The sequence below is a fragment of the Juglans microcarpa x Juglans regia genome, chromosome 1D (genome assembly GCF_004785595.1).
Source record: "Juglans microcarpa x Juglans regia isolate MS1-56 chromosome 1D, Jm3101_v1.0, whole genome shotgun sequence".
Classification (NCBI taxonomy): Eukaryota; Viridiplantae; Streptophyta; class Magnoliopsida; order Fagales; family Juglandaceae; genus Juglans; species Juglans microcarpa x Juglans regia.
The window spans coordinates 35,969,750-35,987,775 of NC_054594.1; the positions used below are offsets into that span (position 1 = coordinate 35,969,750).

The 18,026-nt window shown below is 36.8% G+C and overlaps 1 protein-coding gene across 1 annotated transcript; it reads left to right on the forward strand.

Annotated features, from left to right (window-relative positions):
* Positions 1-6,439: 6,439 nt before the first annotated feature.
* On the forward strand, positions 6,440-17,194 carry LOC121235029 (zinc finger BED domain-containing protein RICESLEEPER 2-like). The gene is made up of 5 exons (XM_041131232.1): positions 6,440-8,063; positions 15,624-15,972; positions 16,078-16,201; positions 16,333-16,566; positions 17,057-17,194. Exons 1-5 carry the CDS (start codon positions 7,526-7,528, stop codon positions 17,063-17,065), a joined length of 1,254 nt encoding a protein of 417 aa, XP_040987166.1. The 5' UTR covers positions 6,440-7,525; the 3' UTR covers positions 17,066-17,194.
* The last annotated feature ends 832 nt before the right edge of the window (positions 17,195-18,026 follow it).

Sequence of the window (18,026 nt, forward strand, 5' to 3'; positions counted from 1 at the left end):
TATTTTTTGATGGACCGATTAGTTTGATTAAACCATCGTCGGATCGGTTGATTTTCGGTCTGCACCCTTTATAGGTCAAGCAATACTATGATAGTCAACATCCGATAGGTTGCTGTACACAGAGTTGTTGGATATCCGATCCGCATTCGGATTATTATTTTTTTTCATTAACGTGTGTATGTAGCAGAACCAGGAAACTAGATAGAAATTAAGCAATAAATTAATCCCGTGCACGCGGTAGTGGGAAAAGTCTCCGGATAGGGCTAAAAAGTCAAACAGTCACACACGAATAGCTGGAAATTACCTTCGTGCCTACAATATATATAAGTTGCTCATCTTATTCCCAAGCAGAAGCGGAGGCAGATCAGCCAGCTAGCTGCCTATATTTTCTCTTTGAGATCTGAGCAAACTCTTCAAGCCATCTTCTTAGTTCTTAGGTTTCTTCTTGCCGTACGTGGGTTTCAGGTATGCTTGTTTGTTCAGATATTTTGGCGTACGTTTCCGGTTCTGTATTTCAATCTTCGAGCTAGGCAACCGGCATGAATTTCTTTTTATTTTTTATTTTTTCAATAATGATATATTCATTATGCTTATAATGTTAACGTTAATTTCATCTTAAGTTGTAAAATATATTTATACACAAGTGGTCATATCTATAAGATTATCTCAAGCTAGAGAACTTTTGAGTACAAAATTCAAGTTATAATTTCTTTTCTTTTTGGTAGTATTATATTAAGAATTACATAGCCGTATATACTGAGCACTGGCATTGAGATTGGTATTGGTTAGCCAAATACTAGTGTTGTTAAAATTTAGCTAATTGAACTTCAAATCTTCCTGCATGGGATTAGGTAACTCAGCAACTTTGAGCTTATTAGGAACGTTTGGAAATATATTTCATCCCATCTCATTTCATATCATCTCATTTTCTTATCAAATATCATTTAAACACAAATATTTTTAAGCTGATTATTAGTATATTACACATTTTCTAAATTTTCAAATAAAAAACAAAAAATAATTTAATTTTTTCAAATAAAAAAAATTATATTATAACAATTTTATGACTTTATAATATTTTTTTATTCAGATTGAGGTGGACAATGCTACAGCCCCAACGATATGAAGAAAGTTTCTAAATGTACTTCAAATTGAGGTGGATGTTGTTATTTATTATTATTTATAATCAATTATCAAAAAAGAAAAAAGAAAAAGCAATTACTCTCATTTGTCAATGTTTTGAATGGATCAATTTGAAATTAAATTCTTATTAATCTAATGTATAATAAGAATTATGACAATTTTTTTTGCTGGAAAAAAAAAAAGGCATGAATACATAATATAATGTTTCAGTTCTGTATTTTATAATCTGCTTTATGTTTATTAATACAATTCAGTTCTTGCTGACTGCTATCTTGTGCTTAAAAGCAGAAGATCGAGCAATCGGATGATTTCATCCATAGAAACAGAGCAAAAAGGCTAGCGCTGACGGGTTGAAAGTCCGATCTTCCAACTTCCTAGATCCAATTTCCTGAACGCAAGCAAAAATGTCTTCGGATATTGCATCGGGTCATTCAATACCGCCGAAGGAAAAAAAAAAAAAGGCAAAAAGGAACTGGAAAGTCTCAGTTTGTTAGATGCAAGCATACAAATCGGATAAGTGTCTCTCCCTCCCTGTCCATGACACGCTTACAAGTCACAACCTCTTATTTTACTGTTTTAGTTTATAAATAAGCATTTTCCTCTTCCCACTCTAGATTTTTGCATGGGATCTCTCATAACAAGTGCCATCTGATTGTCAATATCTTCACATTTGTTGAAGATTTCCGATATTATATATATATATATATAATCAAGGATGTCTCTGGATTTAATTTTTTATTTTTGGTTTCATAATATTTTATTTCATAACAAATAAAAGTATAATATTTTGAATACGTGTTGGTTTGGAAAAACTCTTTTGGAGTTCGGTAACTTCGGTTGGTTAGTTTAATTAGGAAAAACTCTTTTATTAATAGAATATTTCAATTTACACTGAGCGGCACATCCAGCGATTGGGCAGCCGAGTAGAATGATTCATCTATTCTATTAATAAAAGCTATCGGGATATGTGACTAGCTTAAATTGTAATTTGTGTTCGGTTAGAAAATTACCTTATTGTCCTTGAAGTTTGTGTTTAATGAGCAAAGAAAAACTAATTTTTTGCTCCTTAGGTTTGTGTTTGATGAGCAAAATTATCTCTTTATTCTCGAGGTTCTAATGTATTAATTTGATGGGTAAAATTATCTTTTTATCCTTAAGGTCTGTGTTTGATGAGTTACCTTTTCGTCCATGAGTTTCTAAAATGAGCTGTGCTATTTTGCCATCTGAGTAGCACTTCTTGGTGTTACCGCTAGTTGTAAAAGTAATTTTTTTTTTATTTTTCTATTCATATTTTTTAATGTATTTAAATATTTTTACAAATTAAAAAAATACATCAATACACTTAAAATCACTTCTATCATCATTTGGTAAAAACAAAATCTCTGAGCGGTCAAACCGAGTTATACGTTTGGGGCGGTAGAGTGGTGTTTTTCTTCTAAAATATTTTTTGTTTGGCAAGTAAAAGTATCAAGATTTTCATTTAGATGATTAGTACCTTCTTCTTTTTTTTTTCTTCTTTTTTTTTTTTTTTTAAACCTTTGTCTTTTTGTCTATTTTGTATTAATTAAATTGTATTGTCTCTTATATAAAATTACATTTTTACCTCTGAGATTTCTCTTAAAAAAATTTTAGGTAAATTTGGTCATCCTCTTGTGGTGTGACAAGCTTAGGACTAGGTTCATGTGCGATTGTTTTTAGAAATAACACCATATGGTATGAGTTATTTAAAAATAATATCATCTAATAATTTTTTGTCCATTATCTAAAAAAAGTGGTCCAATCGTAAGGTTAGCGTACTAAATAATGTCAAATTAATGTTTCATTCTTGTTCCTTTCTATTCTACAATTTCACTAGTTTAGTTCAAAATATTAAACTTTCAAGATCATCTTCACATATACAAATAATGTAGACCTATGCATGAGACCTGTGGTAAAAGAAAACTATACATGAATTGAGAAGATCAATTTTATAAACAAAATAAATTTCATCTTCATAAAACAAATTAACTATTTTCTTCACAGATACAATAGTAGAATGTATAAGTTTTGTATACTTCATTTGAAAACATATAGAAGTCACCATTAAAAAGTGTAATTTTTTTATTTGAATCTCAAATTTATCAACTTTTTTTAAAAGAAGTATGCCTGGCTTAAAAATATTAATTATATATATATATATATATATATAATAATATCCACTCTTTCTTCTCTTTATACTTACTTTTGGTTTTGTTTTGATGGAGATCTAGTCTCGTTTGTTTTCATAACTTCTTTCAATTCATCTCATTTAATTTAGAATTATTCATCCGGATCAAATTTTTTTTAGCCTGGTTCGGAACCCAGAAAACAAGATTTCGGTTCCGTGTTTCAACCCAGCACAAATCCAGGCCGAAACCTGAGTACACCTAGTATCCGATTTTTTTCTTCTTCTTCTTTTTTAGTTTGAATGTTTTGATGTTTTCAAAAATTAAATTCTTCCAAAATTTGTTTCATGTCAACCTTTCGTGCCTTAAGTTGGATATTATATATATATATATATATATATATATATATATATATATATATGACATGAGGAGAAAGTAAGTTTTGGTTTTATTAATTCATTTACACGAATGATTATCGTGTGTTGATAAGCTAGAAAACATGCCAACTTTTTGTGGAAATAATTGACGGCACCAACCGATCGAGTAGTGCCACTGTACCAGTAGATCGGGCCAGAATCAAAACATTTGTTTTGTTATTTCTTTTGCTTTGTTGAGTTGGAAAACTTGGAGCTAGACGTGTGAGGCAAGTAGATGGCTTTGTAAAGACCTTTTTGAAACATCAAAACATTCAAATAATTGAAGAAAAGAAAAAAAAATGGGTTCAACTGGAATCCGAAATCTAGGTTTTAAAAAATTTGGATTCATCCGGGTTATGGCCAAGGTTTGACCCAGATTAACCCATTCTGGATATGAAACTCGGGTTTCGGTCCAGGTATACTCGGTTCCCAAGCCTGAACCCGGATGAACAATCATAATCTAATTATTATAACTTTTTTAAATTTTAATACAAAATAAAATAAACAATTCAATTTTTTTAAATCACAAAATAAAAATTATATTAAAAATATATATTTTAACTTATAACTATAATTTTAATTTATCTTATCTCATCTTATCTTATTTTATCTGTAAAAATAAATGAGACCCTCGTATTTGAAGTTTCATGTGCCTTTGCATTTTTTGGGTGGCAGGTTTGGGGCTTTAGATGAAACACAAAATTTTCATCTGATCTTATTTTATTCCATCTCATCTTATTTTTAAATATAATTCAAATAAAAAATTTTTAAACTAATCATTACAATTTTTTCAACTAATCATTACAACTTTTTTAAACTTTCAAATAAAAAATAATTTTAACTTTTTCAAATTTCTAAATAAAAATGATATTATAAAACTATATTATTATAATATTTTTACTTTATTATATTTTTTTTTAAATTTTTTTTCTCATTTTCTAAAATTTAAAAAATATTTAATTAAAATTATTTTATTATTATTTATAAATTATCTTATTATTATTTTTAAAATTATCATCCCATCTCTAACAAGCTAAGTCAAAGATTTTTTTTAATTTCTCGGCTTCCAGAAATAAAAGGTGATGTCACGAGGTCGAGTTATGTGGAAGAGGAAGAGGGATACGTGTCCTCCTCCACGCTTAGGACGAGTTGAGGGTTTTTTTTTTTTTTTCTCTCCTTCCATAGGACAAGTTGAGGTTGCCGACAATATTAGTTGGTCATGTTTTTTTAATTGTTAAAAGTTAAAACAATCGTATCTAGGAAAGGAAAAACCAGTGTGTTTTCTTTTAATTCTATAAAAATAAAAATATAACTTTATTAATTAGTTTCAACTATTATTAATATAGTTATAATAATATTAATATAGTTATATCTTCTCATCTTTCATGTAACGAAAAGGGAGAGACGAAAATAAAGGATAAATATTTGAATTAACCTTTCAAATATATAAATTTCTCAACAACCAAAAAACATCTCATAAAAATAAAATGAATAGTATATTATGTGATGATATTTGAAAATATTACGCTTTGTAACGTCCCAAACTGCCATATGGTAAAATATACAATTACGAATTGTGAATAATAGTGGGATAAATTATGAATAATAATAAAATTTATAAATTAAAATTTATAAATAATAATAAATAATAATAAAATAAATTAAAATAAATTGTAATTACGACACTAAATTAATATAAATAAGATGGCCGTATTCCGAAGCAGAAAAGAAGCATCTAGTGCTAGCTATATATAATAATAATATACATTTCTCTTTCTATTGGTTTATATGCACAGAGACTCGATCGAGCAAACTCTGCAAGCTGTCTTCTTAGTTCTTGAGCTTTTCTTCTTGCCGTTAGTTTCAGCCTTCAGGTATTTGATCTATTTGATTCTTTGTTGAAATATTAATTTGGCGTTTCCGGTTCTGTATGTATTTCAATCTTCGAGCGAGCAATCTAGCTAGGCAACCTGCATATCTACACAATTACCTCAGAGAGAACTTTCGAGTACAAAATTTATAGTATAAATTAGTATGCTTTGTTATCATCATTTCCACTAATTACCATACAATATATATTACATATTTGATAAGAGAAAAAAAAATAAAATAAAATAAAAAGTGTGGTGTGTGGTATGTGGGGATAATGAATATGATTTTTCTAAATTAGTAAGTTGTAAGGTTTGTTTTATGGGTATTGTTGTTAATTGTCATAATTACACGAGTAAATTCAACAAATCCCCATTAATAAGCTGGGAAGACAAGCTTGCAATGAGATAAAGATGGCTGGATGTTCGTATATGTTGCATGTGTTGGGATTTTTCCAAACAAGCCCTAATGTTTGTTTCTTAGCTACGTACAGTATTGATGCTTGCCCTTTATTTTAATGAAACTCTGAAAACTTTGAGAAGCCTAATTTTTTGCATACATTCAAACTTAATTTTTATTTTTTAAGAATTAACGGGTCAAAACTCAAAATTAGGAATTGTCCTGAGGAGCAAAAAATAACTTTGAGGGACCTTTCATGCAAAACACCAACTGTTCCTACAGAAGTTTTAGAAATTTCTCAGGGGCATGATCATCCTCCAAGCCAGCCAGAATGCTGGTCTGCCCCTATATTTATAAATTTCTTCTAAAAATTGCTATACCAATTATACACAGTTATAGTAGCATATGGGTACCATACTGCAAAATGCATGATGCAGATCTTTTTCCATTACTTGTGTATTTGTTAATAGGAAGTCAGTAAACAAAATGGAAACTTTAGGGGTCTTACAAATGCACGATGAGAGACCTGAGGAAACTTATGCAGCACCCTCATCTTCTAAAAGAAGAAAGTCGGTATCTAAGGTCTGGAACGACTTCGAAAAGGTTGTAATAGACGGGAAGGACAAGGCCGTGTGTAAACATTGTAATAGGGGGTTCGTAGGGTCCAGCAAAAGTGGGACCACACACCTGAAGAATCACTTGTCAAGATGTCCAGCTACGAAAGAGGGAGAAACACATACAAAAATGATGAGTACTCATCTTGAAACAGCCGACGTTGATGGGGACATTGTGTTTGATGATGAAAGGAGTCGCTTGGATGTGGCAAGAATGATAATTAAGCATGGATATCCATTGGATATGGTTGAACACGAGTTTTTTCAAACTTTTGTGAAGAATTTACAGCCTAAGTTCAAATTTTATTCTCAAGACACCTTAAAGGCTGACATTCTTCATGTCTACAAAAAAGAGAAGGAGAAACTCTACAAGTATCTTGGTACGCTTTCTTGTCATTTCAATTTAATAATTCAGTTTTGGACATGTCATAGTAAGAAGAATGTGTATTGTTGTTTCGCCCTACAATTTCTTGAAGATGGTCTGATATTGAAGAAGAAGATTCTTGCCTTGAAAAAGGTAGATCAATACAATAATGATATTGCAACAGCAAGAACTTTGTTTGGAATAGTGACAAGTTTACTTCGGGAGTGGAACATTGACAAGAAATTATGCTCTATTACTTTAGAAAGTTCTTACTCAAATGATGTAATGGTGCGAGACTTGGAAAGCTGGATTAACCATCGAGCTCGCCGGTGACTTTTATGCGAACATTTCTTCCACATCAATTGCATTACAAACATTATAAACCATCTTTTACAGGATGGGTTGAATGAGATTAGTGGGATACTTCATAAGATAAGGAACATTATAAGATATATTAATGGAGCATCAGTACTTTGGAAACAACATTATCAGTCTACCATAAAGCAACACAATTTAGAAGACAAATATAGTACAATATGTGAAGATGTTTCTACACGATGGAATTCTAGATTTCTCATGCTTGAGAGTGCCTTGGAGTTGAGAAAAGTGTTTTCTCTCCTGGAAGTTTATGATCGTGGCTTCGTAGCTGTGAATCCATCTGTGGAGGAATGGGATATGGCGATCGTCGTATACAAATGTTTGAAAGTTCTATATGATGCTGTTTGTTGTTTTTCTGGAAGCAAATGTCTTACTGCAAATGTGTACTTCCCTAAGGTTTGTAGCATTCACCTTAGACTGCTTGAATTGCAAAAAAGTGAACACACAAATATTCGCTCGATGGCAATTCGAATGAAAGAGAAATTTGACAAGCATTTTCGTGAGTGTAGAACGGTTTTGGCAATTGCAGTAATTCTTGACCCTCAAAAAAAATTTGACTTCGTTCAATTTGCATTCAAGCGCTTAAATGGTTGTGATGAGGCTGAGAGAATTTTGACATATATTCGTAATACGCTTAATGATGTTTTTGAGGATTATGTAAAGGAACTTAGCATGCATGCATTATCCTCTTCTTCTGTCAGCAATCGTAATAGTAATAACTTCTCATCACATTTTGATAATATTAGTTGGAGGGGCGCCCACGTGGGGCTGACCCCTCCTGCTGGTAACGCATGGCTTTAAGCCATGCGTTACTTGTAACGTATGTAACGCATGGCTTAAAGCCATGCGTTACACAAGAATATTGAAGGCTGGCCTTTAAGGCCAGCCGTGCATAGGAGGACTATATATAGTCCTCCTCAATTGTGTTTTGACAACACCTATCTAAAAAATTAGAAAAAAAGACTCTCTCTCTTTTTGTTCTCTCTTGATAAAATACTTAGACTGTGGATTTGTAAGTGTTACTCTAGTTCCATACTACGTAGTACACTTTCGCCACTAAGAGGAAACGCTTGGAGTTTATCAATCTGGAAAAACTCGTGGAGCAATTCTTGAAGCTGAGCTTGAGGTACTTTTTCCGCTGTGCATTCTAACATTGGTATCAGAGCTATTTTATGAATTGCTTCCAGTTTTTTTTTTCTCGCATATGCTTGAGATTTGTATGGTGTTTTTTTTATCCTCTCTTTTTTTTTTTTTCTGTTAAAAAAAAAAAAAAAAAAAAAAAAAAAAAAAAAAAACGCAGCAGGTGGTGCTGCGAGCACCAACGCAGTGGTGCTGCGCGCACCACCGCCAGGCGCTGCTCGCACCACAGTGGTGCAGCGCGCACCATTGCGGTGCTGCGCGCACCAGCGCGATGCTGCGAGCACCAGCGCGGTGCTGCGCGCACCTGCGCGGTGCTGCGAGCACCAGCGCGGTGCAGCGCGCACCAGCGCGGTGCTGCGAGCACCAGCGCGGTGCAGCGCGCACCAGCGCGGTGCTGCGAGCACCAGCGCGGTGCAGCGCGCACCAGCGCGGTGCAGCGCGCACCAGCGAGGTGCTGCGCGCACCCCCGCGGTGCTGCGCGCACCAGAGAGGTGCTGCCCGCACCACGGAGGCGCAGCGCGCACCGGCGAGGTGGTCGGCAGCACCCTGCTGCTTGGACCGATCACTTCCGCCGCCTGCGGTGCTGCGTGGGAGGCTCCAGGGTGCTGCTTCGAACGGCTACTGTTCACGTGAACAGTAGCCGAAGGGGGAAGAAGATGACCATTAGGTCATCTGATTTCCATGGGCTTGGGCCTCATGGCCCGGCCCACTCTCTTTTTTTTTTTTTCTTTTTCCTTCTTTTTAAATATGGGCTGGGCTTGGCCCAACATTTTTACTGGGCATTTTTTTTTAAAACCCACCTTTGTTCAAGCCCATTTTTTTTAAAAAACAGAAAATAAAATGAGGGGATGAAATTTGCTCTAAGATATATTGTTATATTAAATGTGATTTTTTATTTAATTGTTTTTAGATTAAATGTGATCACATGTGAATATATAGTTATATTCATGCTATTTTTTTTCCATTATGTTATATTACATGTGATCTTTTATTTAATTTGTTATATTAAATGTGATAACATGTATATGTGAATTGAACATGTGGATATGTGATTATTTTTATCATCTATGAATGTTAGGCTTGAATGTTTATACATTAGTCTTTATTGATAAAAAATAGAAAAATTCCCACTAAGTAGTCTTAGTTAGAAATGTCAGTGTAGATGATAGACTGAAAAAAAAATTGCAGTGACCCCAGTAAGAACTGTAAATGCACTGTATAGCCAAAAGACCACAGTGACCCCAGTAAGAACTGTAAATGCACTGATGGAACAAGAAAAATGGACTGTAATGGTCTTATATGAACCATCTTTGTAGACTGGCCCAACAGGTTACTGTGGTTGAAGTAGCTGTCCTTGTAGACTGGCCCAAAAGGTTACTGCGATTTTAGTAGGTCATGTCTTTACATGTGACTAGGACTAGATGACTACTTAAGACAGTGGGAGTATGGTTGAGAATTATGATTAATTCTCCCATATTTTTTTTGAATTTGCGCGGGAATTAAGTTAAAAATTTAATAATTGGATATTGTGGCGCAAGAGATGATTCTGAAGCCTAGCGATTTTTCGATCTTGCGACATGTCTAAATTATTTTTTTTTCTAACTTGGATGGACGCGGCAGATTTCTTAGGTGTGTGTGTAATATCCTTTCTTTGCGTATTGTAGTGAAATGGCATCCAAGAGTATAGTTGCCGATTTAAACAAAGGGGAGAAATTGGATGGGGAGAACTACGACATTTGGCATCGCAAGATCCAATATGTTTTAGATGAGCAAGAGGTCTTGGAGGCCTTATCTCACTCCCTTACTGAGCCCGGGGAAGGGACCTCGGAACAACACAAAATAGATCAACTAGCCTATACTCAATGGGCTAAGAAAAGTCGGTGCGCGCGCATAATAATGTTAAGCAGCATGCACAATGATCTAATGTGTGAGTTCGAGGTCTATGACACTGCCCAAAGCATGTGGGAGGCTTTGAAGTTGAAGTTTGGTGGAACTTCAGCCACTAGGTTGCGTGGGTTAACCATGAGGTTTGACTCCTATAAGATGCGCTCTGACCACACGATGAAGCAGCATCTTAGGGCTATGTCAACTATGATCCGCGAACTTAAGTCGGCAGGAAACAACCTGACTGATGAACAGCAAGTCCAGGCAGTGATAAGATCACTGCCGAATTCTTGGGAGAATATGAGCCAGAACTTGACGCATAACGAGAATATCAAAGACTTTGATGATGTCTCGCGTCACTTGGAATTGGAGGCTGAGCGCCTAGAGGCTGCCAAGCCCAATCACACGGCCTATGTGGCTGATTCTGGTTCGCGTAAGGCATCAAGGCCTAAGCGCAAGAAGTCTAAGAATGGAGTAGCTGCTGGACAAATTAAGAAGGTGTCAGGAACTTCTCAGCGCAGCAAGAGGGGCAAGCGCGGGAAGAACAAGTCGAAATTAGAGTGCTTCAACTGTGGAAAGAATGGCCACTTCGCTCGTGACTGCACTGAGCCGAAGAAGGTACACTCTGACTTTTCTCGCATTGTTTTTGTAACTAGCCATGTGATGGTTGCTCACTCCTATCCTGTGTGGACTGTTGATTCAGGAGCGACCGAACACATAGCGCGAGATAGAGTTGGATTTGTTGAGTATCGCCGGATTCCAGCTAGGAGTCGTGATATCAAGGTGGGGAATGGAGCTAGCGTTGAGGTACTGGGACTTGGTACCTACAAGCTAGACTTGCGGGGTGGCCGCACTCTTTTCCTTCACAATGTGCTATACGCTCCCGAGATCCGACGAAACTTACTTTCTGTAGTCACTCTATTAAGACTTGGTTTTCGTATTGTATTTAAAAACAATTATGTTTCCTTTTATTTGGGCCATGTGTTTTATGGCAATGCTTTTCTACAAGACGGTTTTATGATATTGAATTTAGATTATTCAAATATAAATGAGTCAATTGCTTTTCTTTCTACATCTGATAATTTGGATTCATATAAATGGCATGCTAGGCTTGGCCATATAGGGCAAGATAGAATGACTAGGTTAGCTAGAGAAGGCCTTATAGGCAATCTCGCTAAGGTCATCTTACCCACATGTGAACATTGTCTAATGGGAAAAGCTAAGAGAAAACCGTTTGGAAAAGCCACAAGGGCATCTTTTCCACTGCAATTAGTCCACTCAGACATCTGTGGTCCAATGAGTGTGAGGGCAAGACACGGAGGTGTCTACTTCATCACATTTATAGATGATTTTTCACGTTACGGTCATGTCTACTTAATCTCCCATAAGTCTGAAGCATTGGAATGCTTTAGGCGATATCTAAGAATGGTTGAGAATCAGTTAGACAAGAGTTTAAAAGCTCTAAGAACTGACCGAGGACGAGAATATCTTTCTGAGCAATTCAAAAGGCTCTGTGATGAAAAAGGAATCAAAAGACAGTTGACGATGCTGAATACGCCCCAGCAAAATGGCGTGGCGGAAAGGAGAAATCGAACACTGCTTGAGATGGTTAGGTCAATGATGGCGCAAGCAAACCTACCAATTTCTTTTTGGGGGATGCACTTTTGACTGCTGCCTACATTCTTAACCGAGTGCCCTCCAAATCAGTAACTTCCACCCCATATGAACTATGGACCGGCGAGAAACCCAATTTGAGTAACTTGCGGCCATGGGTTCAACGGGTTTTGTTCACAATCTTTCTCATAAGTATGGGAAGTTAGGCCCTAGAGGGAAGAAGTGTATCTTTATAAGGTACTCAGAACACTCTAAAGGGTATGTATTAATAGGTGAACAATCTGATGGAAGTGTGACTGAGATTGAGTCACGAGATGTGGATTTCATTGAAGATGAGTTTCCAAGTAGAGGTGAGGTTGATAGGAGTTTAGAACTTCATGAGATTGTAGAACAAGAAGAAAGTGCTCCAAGGAATTTAGTTGAGAATGAGGAAGAAATTCTTCAAGCTCCTACAAATTATTTGAATCCGAGTGGGAGCACATCACTTGTCAATCAATCACAACAACCTCAGCCGCGTAGAAGCACACGCGAAAGTATTCCCCGTCGTCGTTTTGAGATTGAAGGGAAGCTTTTATGGTAGCTCCGCATGATGATGACGAGCCTAGGACAATTTATGAGGCTCTCTCATCTTCTACAAAAGATGAGTGGATGAAAGCTCTTAATGATGAGATTGAGTCTATGAAGATTAACCAGGTCTGGGATCTGGTTGATCTACCAATAGGACGTAAGACTATTGGGAACAAATGGGTTCTTAAGGTCAAACGCAAGTCGGATGGATCAATAGATAAGTACAAAGCTCGCTTAGTGGCGAAAGGATATACCCAACAGGAAGGTATAGACTATGAGGAGACTTTTTCACCAGTGGTGAGGTTTGCCTCAATTCGCCTGATTCTAGCTATAGTAGCAAACATGGATTTGGAACTCTACCAGATGGACGTTAAGACAGCATTTCTCAATGGAGAACTAGATGATGAGATCTATATGGATCAACCAACTGGTTTTGTGGTCAAAGGTCAAGAGCGCAAAGTGTGCAAGCTCAAACGATCTATATATGGCCTAAAGCAATCATCTAGACAATGGTACCTCAGATTCCATCGAGCCATTCTCTCGAATGGGTTTACGATGATCACAGAGGATCATTGTGTTTATGTCAAAAGGTCTAAGAAGAGTTTCATTATGTTGTCATTATATGTTGACGACATACTACTAGCTGGAAATAATAAAGGGTTGATAGTCGCCACAAAAGAGTGGTTATCCTTCAATTTTGAGATGAAGGATATGGGTGAAGCAGAATACATTTTGGGAGTTAAGATCTACAGAGATCGCTCAAAGAGACTTTTGTGTTTGTCTCAACAGACTTACATAAAGAAAGTCCTCGAGCGCTTCCTAATGAATGGATGTAAACCCATTGACACCCCTGTTGCAAGGAGCGATAACTTGTCTAAAGTGATGTGTCCTAAGACTCAAAAAGAAAAGGAAAAGATGGCTCGTGTCCCTTATGCTAATGCTGTGGGTAGTCTGATGTACGCAATGATGTGTACTCGACCTGACATATGCTATGCAGTTGGCTTAGTGAGTCGATTCCAATCAAATCCCGGACTAGCTCACTGGAAAGCGGTCAAAAGGATTATGCGATATCTCAAGGGAACTGCGGACTATGTGCTGTGCTATCAGGGTTCAGATTTGCAGCTAAGAGGTTACAGTGATGCCGATTGGGGCAGCGACCTTGATGAGCGCAAATCAACCACTGGGTATGTCTTTCTGCTCAACCAAGGCGCCATTACGTGGAGCAGCAAGAAACAACCCTGTATAGCTTTATCCACCATGGAGGCAGAATACATAGCTTGTTCTGCAGCAGTTCAAGAAGCTGTTTGGTTACGGAGGTTCCTCAAGCATTTAGACATTGGCACGGATACTTCAGATCCGGTGACAATATTCTGCGACAGCATGGCAGCTCTCGCATATGCTAAGGACTCAAAGTATCATGGAAGAACCAAACACATAGATATCAGATATCACTACATCAGAGACATGATAGCGCAAAAGGAAGTGGTTCTGAAACATCTTTCTACGAGTCGCATGATTGCTGATCCCTTAACGAAGCCTATAGCAAGAGATGTCTTCGAGGCTCATGTTAGGAATCTAGGACTGCGTAGACTATAAATGTAATTTGTGTTCCAAATGACATAAAGATGTAACATTTCCTTTGGGATATTAATACAATATGATTCAGTTCTTGTCTTTATCGTATTGTTTTTAATACGCATACACAAGATATGTCAACAGGCTTAGATCGGCTCACTCACACGAGCGATCGACTCTAGCGCTTAAGTAGCGAGTAGAGATGAGACATTGTGTCCCTAGGTACTTGTCCAAAGGGATAAGTTGGTTGACACAAAGTTATGTCGCCTTAGTGGGAGCTAAGATGAGGTCCATTGATAGGACTATGCATGGGTTACCCCACCATCCATGTAACCTGTAGTAAGCCAGATGCGAGTTCCTCTTTGACACCTTGGAGACGTGCAAATTGAGGAATTCGGGTTAGACGCTTAAGGAGCGGCTAGACTAAGATCTGTACGGTGTTGATATAGACATATGCTCTTTGAGAAAGAGAAATCCACCGTAGCATGTGTTTCATACTATATGTGCTTATACGACCATATGAGTAAGTGAGCAAAATATTTCCCTCTTTCTCACTGTGTGAGTCTCATTTCTTAAAAAAAATGTCCTTTACTTTTGACTATGTCACGAGATGGAGGTTGTGATGTTTGCTACTTTGACATGCTGTCTATGGCCATGATTGATACGGTCTAAAGAGGCATTGTTGGGAAAGCAGTTCGACCAAAATTGAGTGATATGAGTGTAAAGGGAAGACTATTCGATATCGTATCTTCGATAGTGTTTGCTGACGTCATACAAATGACGCTACATCTTGGTAGCGGCTAAAGGTTGTGAACACATTGAAATATATGGAGGTAGTCAAGCATTGTTCTGAGTTTTTTTTAAAACTCAAGAGGGTTTCGAAAATGCTTGATCTTGATGCGATCGAATAAGTCTAGGACATGACCAGACACTTTAGGGATGTTACTATGCTGGTCTTCTCTGGGAGAGATTTGGTGTATGTACTCCCTCCTTTCTACAATTGTGCTTGGTGGTCGCACGGCCTATTTATTTGTATGAACAAGATTGAGAACATTAGAGAGATGCTGACCTGGGGTCATGCCCACTGTGTGCGAGTGGGAGATATTAGTTGGAGGGGCGCCCACGTGGGGCTGACCCCTCCTGCTGGTAACGCATGGCTTTAAGCCATGCGTTACTTGTAACGTAAGTAACGCATGGCTTAAAGCCATGCGTTACACAAGAATATTGAAGGCTGGCCTTTAAGGCCAGCCGTGCATAGGAGGACTATATATAGTCCTCCTCAATTGTGTTTTGACAACACCTATCTAAAAAATTAGAAAAAAAGACTCTCTCTCTTTTTGTTCTCTCTTGATAAAATACTTAGGCTGTGGATTTGTAAGTGTTACTCTAGTTCCATACTACGTAGTACACTTTCGCCACTAAGAGGAAACGCTTGGAGTTTATCAATCTGGAAAAACTCGTGGAGCAATTCTTGAAGCTGAGCTTGAGGTACTTTTTCCGCTGTGCATTCTAACAGATAATGATAATTGCGATATGCTGGATATGTGGTACGAGTCTAAGCATCGTAACTTTATTGCCTCCTCAAGGGCAGAACTCGATCGATATTTAGAAGGGGAGATCATTGATAATGCATATAAAGATTTTGACATATTGGGTTGGTGGCGTGCCAATAGTTTAGATTTTCCAACTATTGGGAAGATGGCTCTTGACATTTTGGGAATTTCAATGTCAACTTGTGTAATTTCAGATTCTAGTTTCGATACTGAAGCTATGACGATGATCAATCCAGTTTTTTATGGCCTCGATCTTGAGATCATAGAAGCTTTGGTATGTGGAGAGTACTGGTTAGACAGACCTACAAAAAAGTAAGTCATGTAATGTTAATTAATTATTCGATAATTTTAATAAGATCCTCTTACACCCCCTCGGGCATACTACATCTGCATGACATTTATTCTATCAATTTTTAGGACACTTAATAAGGAAGACGAACACTCTTCTTGTTACTCTCTCAATGGAGGACATACTGATCATGATCATACTTCAATGGCTTTGGCTATGCCTTCTTTAAGCAACTCGGAGTTTGATCAAGAGGTATATCACCTGCATGTCCTTAATTAATTTGCTTTATTATATATGTTTATCAATTTGTTTAATTGTGAAAGGAGGTTGTGTCGTCGACAATATTTATCATTATAGTTAATTATTGCCATGCATGTATGCAGAAATCGGATTCTCCCTCTGCTGCCAACACAAGACTCGTGCTTGGAAGTCCCAGTTCAATTCTATCCCCTGAGATCATTTGCTCTCCAGTTACCTCTTGTTCCCCAACATTCCCATTAACAGTCCCCGAACAGCCTCTCTCTCCCCCACCTTATCTTACTGCCATAATGGCCTTAAGTCCCATTAACAGCCCCCCAAAACTTACTTCCGGTACTGCTTTATGGGATCAAGATGAAAGTTGAATCAAATATTGTTAGAATAGAATTTTTTAATATTATTTTTATTTTGAGATTTGAAAAGTTGAATTATTTATTATATTTTGTGTCAAAGTTTCAAAAAGTTATAATGATTAAATGAGATGAGATGATTTGTGTAACCAAATGAGATCTTAATATTACAAAGTTGAGTATATGCATGGTTACTTAAGAATTTGTGTGGTTGGATAAATAGGGAAATCTTATCCCAAGTAATCAACCTAAAATTAATACAAGACCCAGCAACACATGTCTCTACAACGTTGGGGTTTCTTATTAATGTAGTTAGCTCTCTCTCTCTCTCTCTCTCTCTCTCTCTCTCTCTCTCTCTCTCTCTCTCTCTCTCTCTCTCCTATATATATATATATATATATATATATATATATAACTATCACTTTCACCGCGACAGATTTCTAAGTAATGACTATCATAAACAAAAACCGAATATTTTCTCCAATTTCATATTTATGGACAAGCATAAGCTATGACCATCGACTTAGTACTTCTCTATATGGATAAAATGCACGAGTTAGGTCTTAATTAAATAGCTTCATATGTTCTTCTTTAATACCCTCCCTCACTATGGTTAATTTCTATGTATGTCAATATTTTTCTTATTCTTATCTCATTTTCGCTCTATATATATATATATATATATATATATATATATATATACACACACACTAGTAAGGGCTCAATGCACAAGGCACGTATGTGTTAGGGACCCCGATCTTATCTCTAAACATTAAAGATCACGAGCTTGCCTTGGTGATGATGGTGACCGAGTAGAACGTGCCAACTTGCTTGGTACTCAATTTCCGTGGCAATGGAGGGACAAAGTGTATGGAATTGCAATGCAATGGGCACGGCTAGGGCTTGTTCTTGGGTGTGGCGCCAAAGTGATGGGGCTAGGATTGGATGAGTGAGGTGAGGTTAGGGTTTGGAAGATAGGCAACTAGGGTTGCCGTGGACTGGGATGGGAAATTAGGGTTCGGGTGCAAGGCAACTAGGGTTGCCGAGATTGAGTGTTTGGATAGGGTTGGATGGTTTGGAGAGAATTAAAGAAAGATTCCTAAGTGGTAGGAATCTATTTAGGAAAGTGGAGGATTCGGTTTTGGCTAAGGTGGACGGATTAGGGTTGACTTGAGGTATTTTAGGAGTGGAGAGATTTAAAGAAATTGAAGATGATTATCAATTCCTTAAATCTAGGGATTTGATTTGGAGGGAAACAAGGAATCCTAAATTATAGGAATTTCGTTATGGAGCTTGAGGAATTCGGCTAGGGTTTCATGGAGGATGGAGGCAAGGCTAATTATGGTAAGTGGACTAGGGCAAACACAATGGTAGCCGAATTGTGTATGTGAGAAAGATCAAATGAATGAATGAGAATGAATGGTGTTTGATGGGCGAGAACACTCAAGAATATTATATGAACAATGTAA

Excerpts from the sequence above, each read along its gene's own strand:
- LOC121235029 (XM_041131232.1), top strand. The coding sequence starts at position 7,526 with ATGCTTGAGAGTGCCTTGGAGTTGAGAAAAGTGTTTTCTCTCCTGGAA. Across the intron at positions 8,064-15,623 it reads TAACTTCTCATCACATTTTG|ATAATGATAATTGCGATATG; the intron begins ATAATATTAGTT and ends GCATTCTAACAG. Across the intron at positions 16,202-16,332 it reads ACTCGGAGTTTGATCAAGAG|AAATCGGATTCTCCCTCTGC; the intron begins GTATATCACCTG and ends GCATGTATGCAG.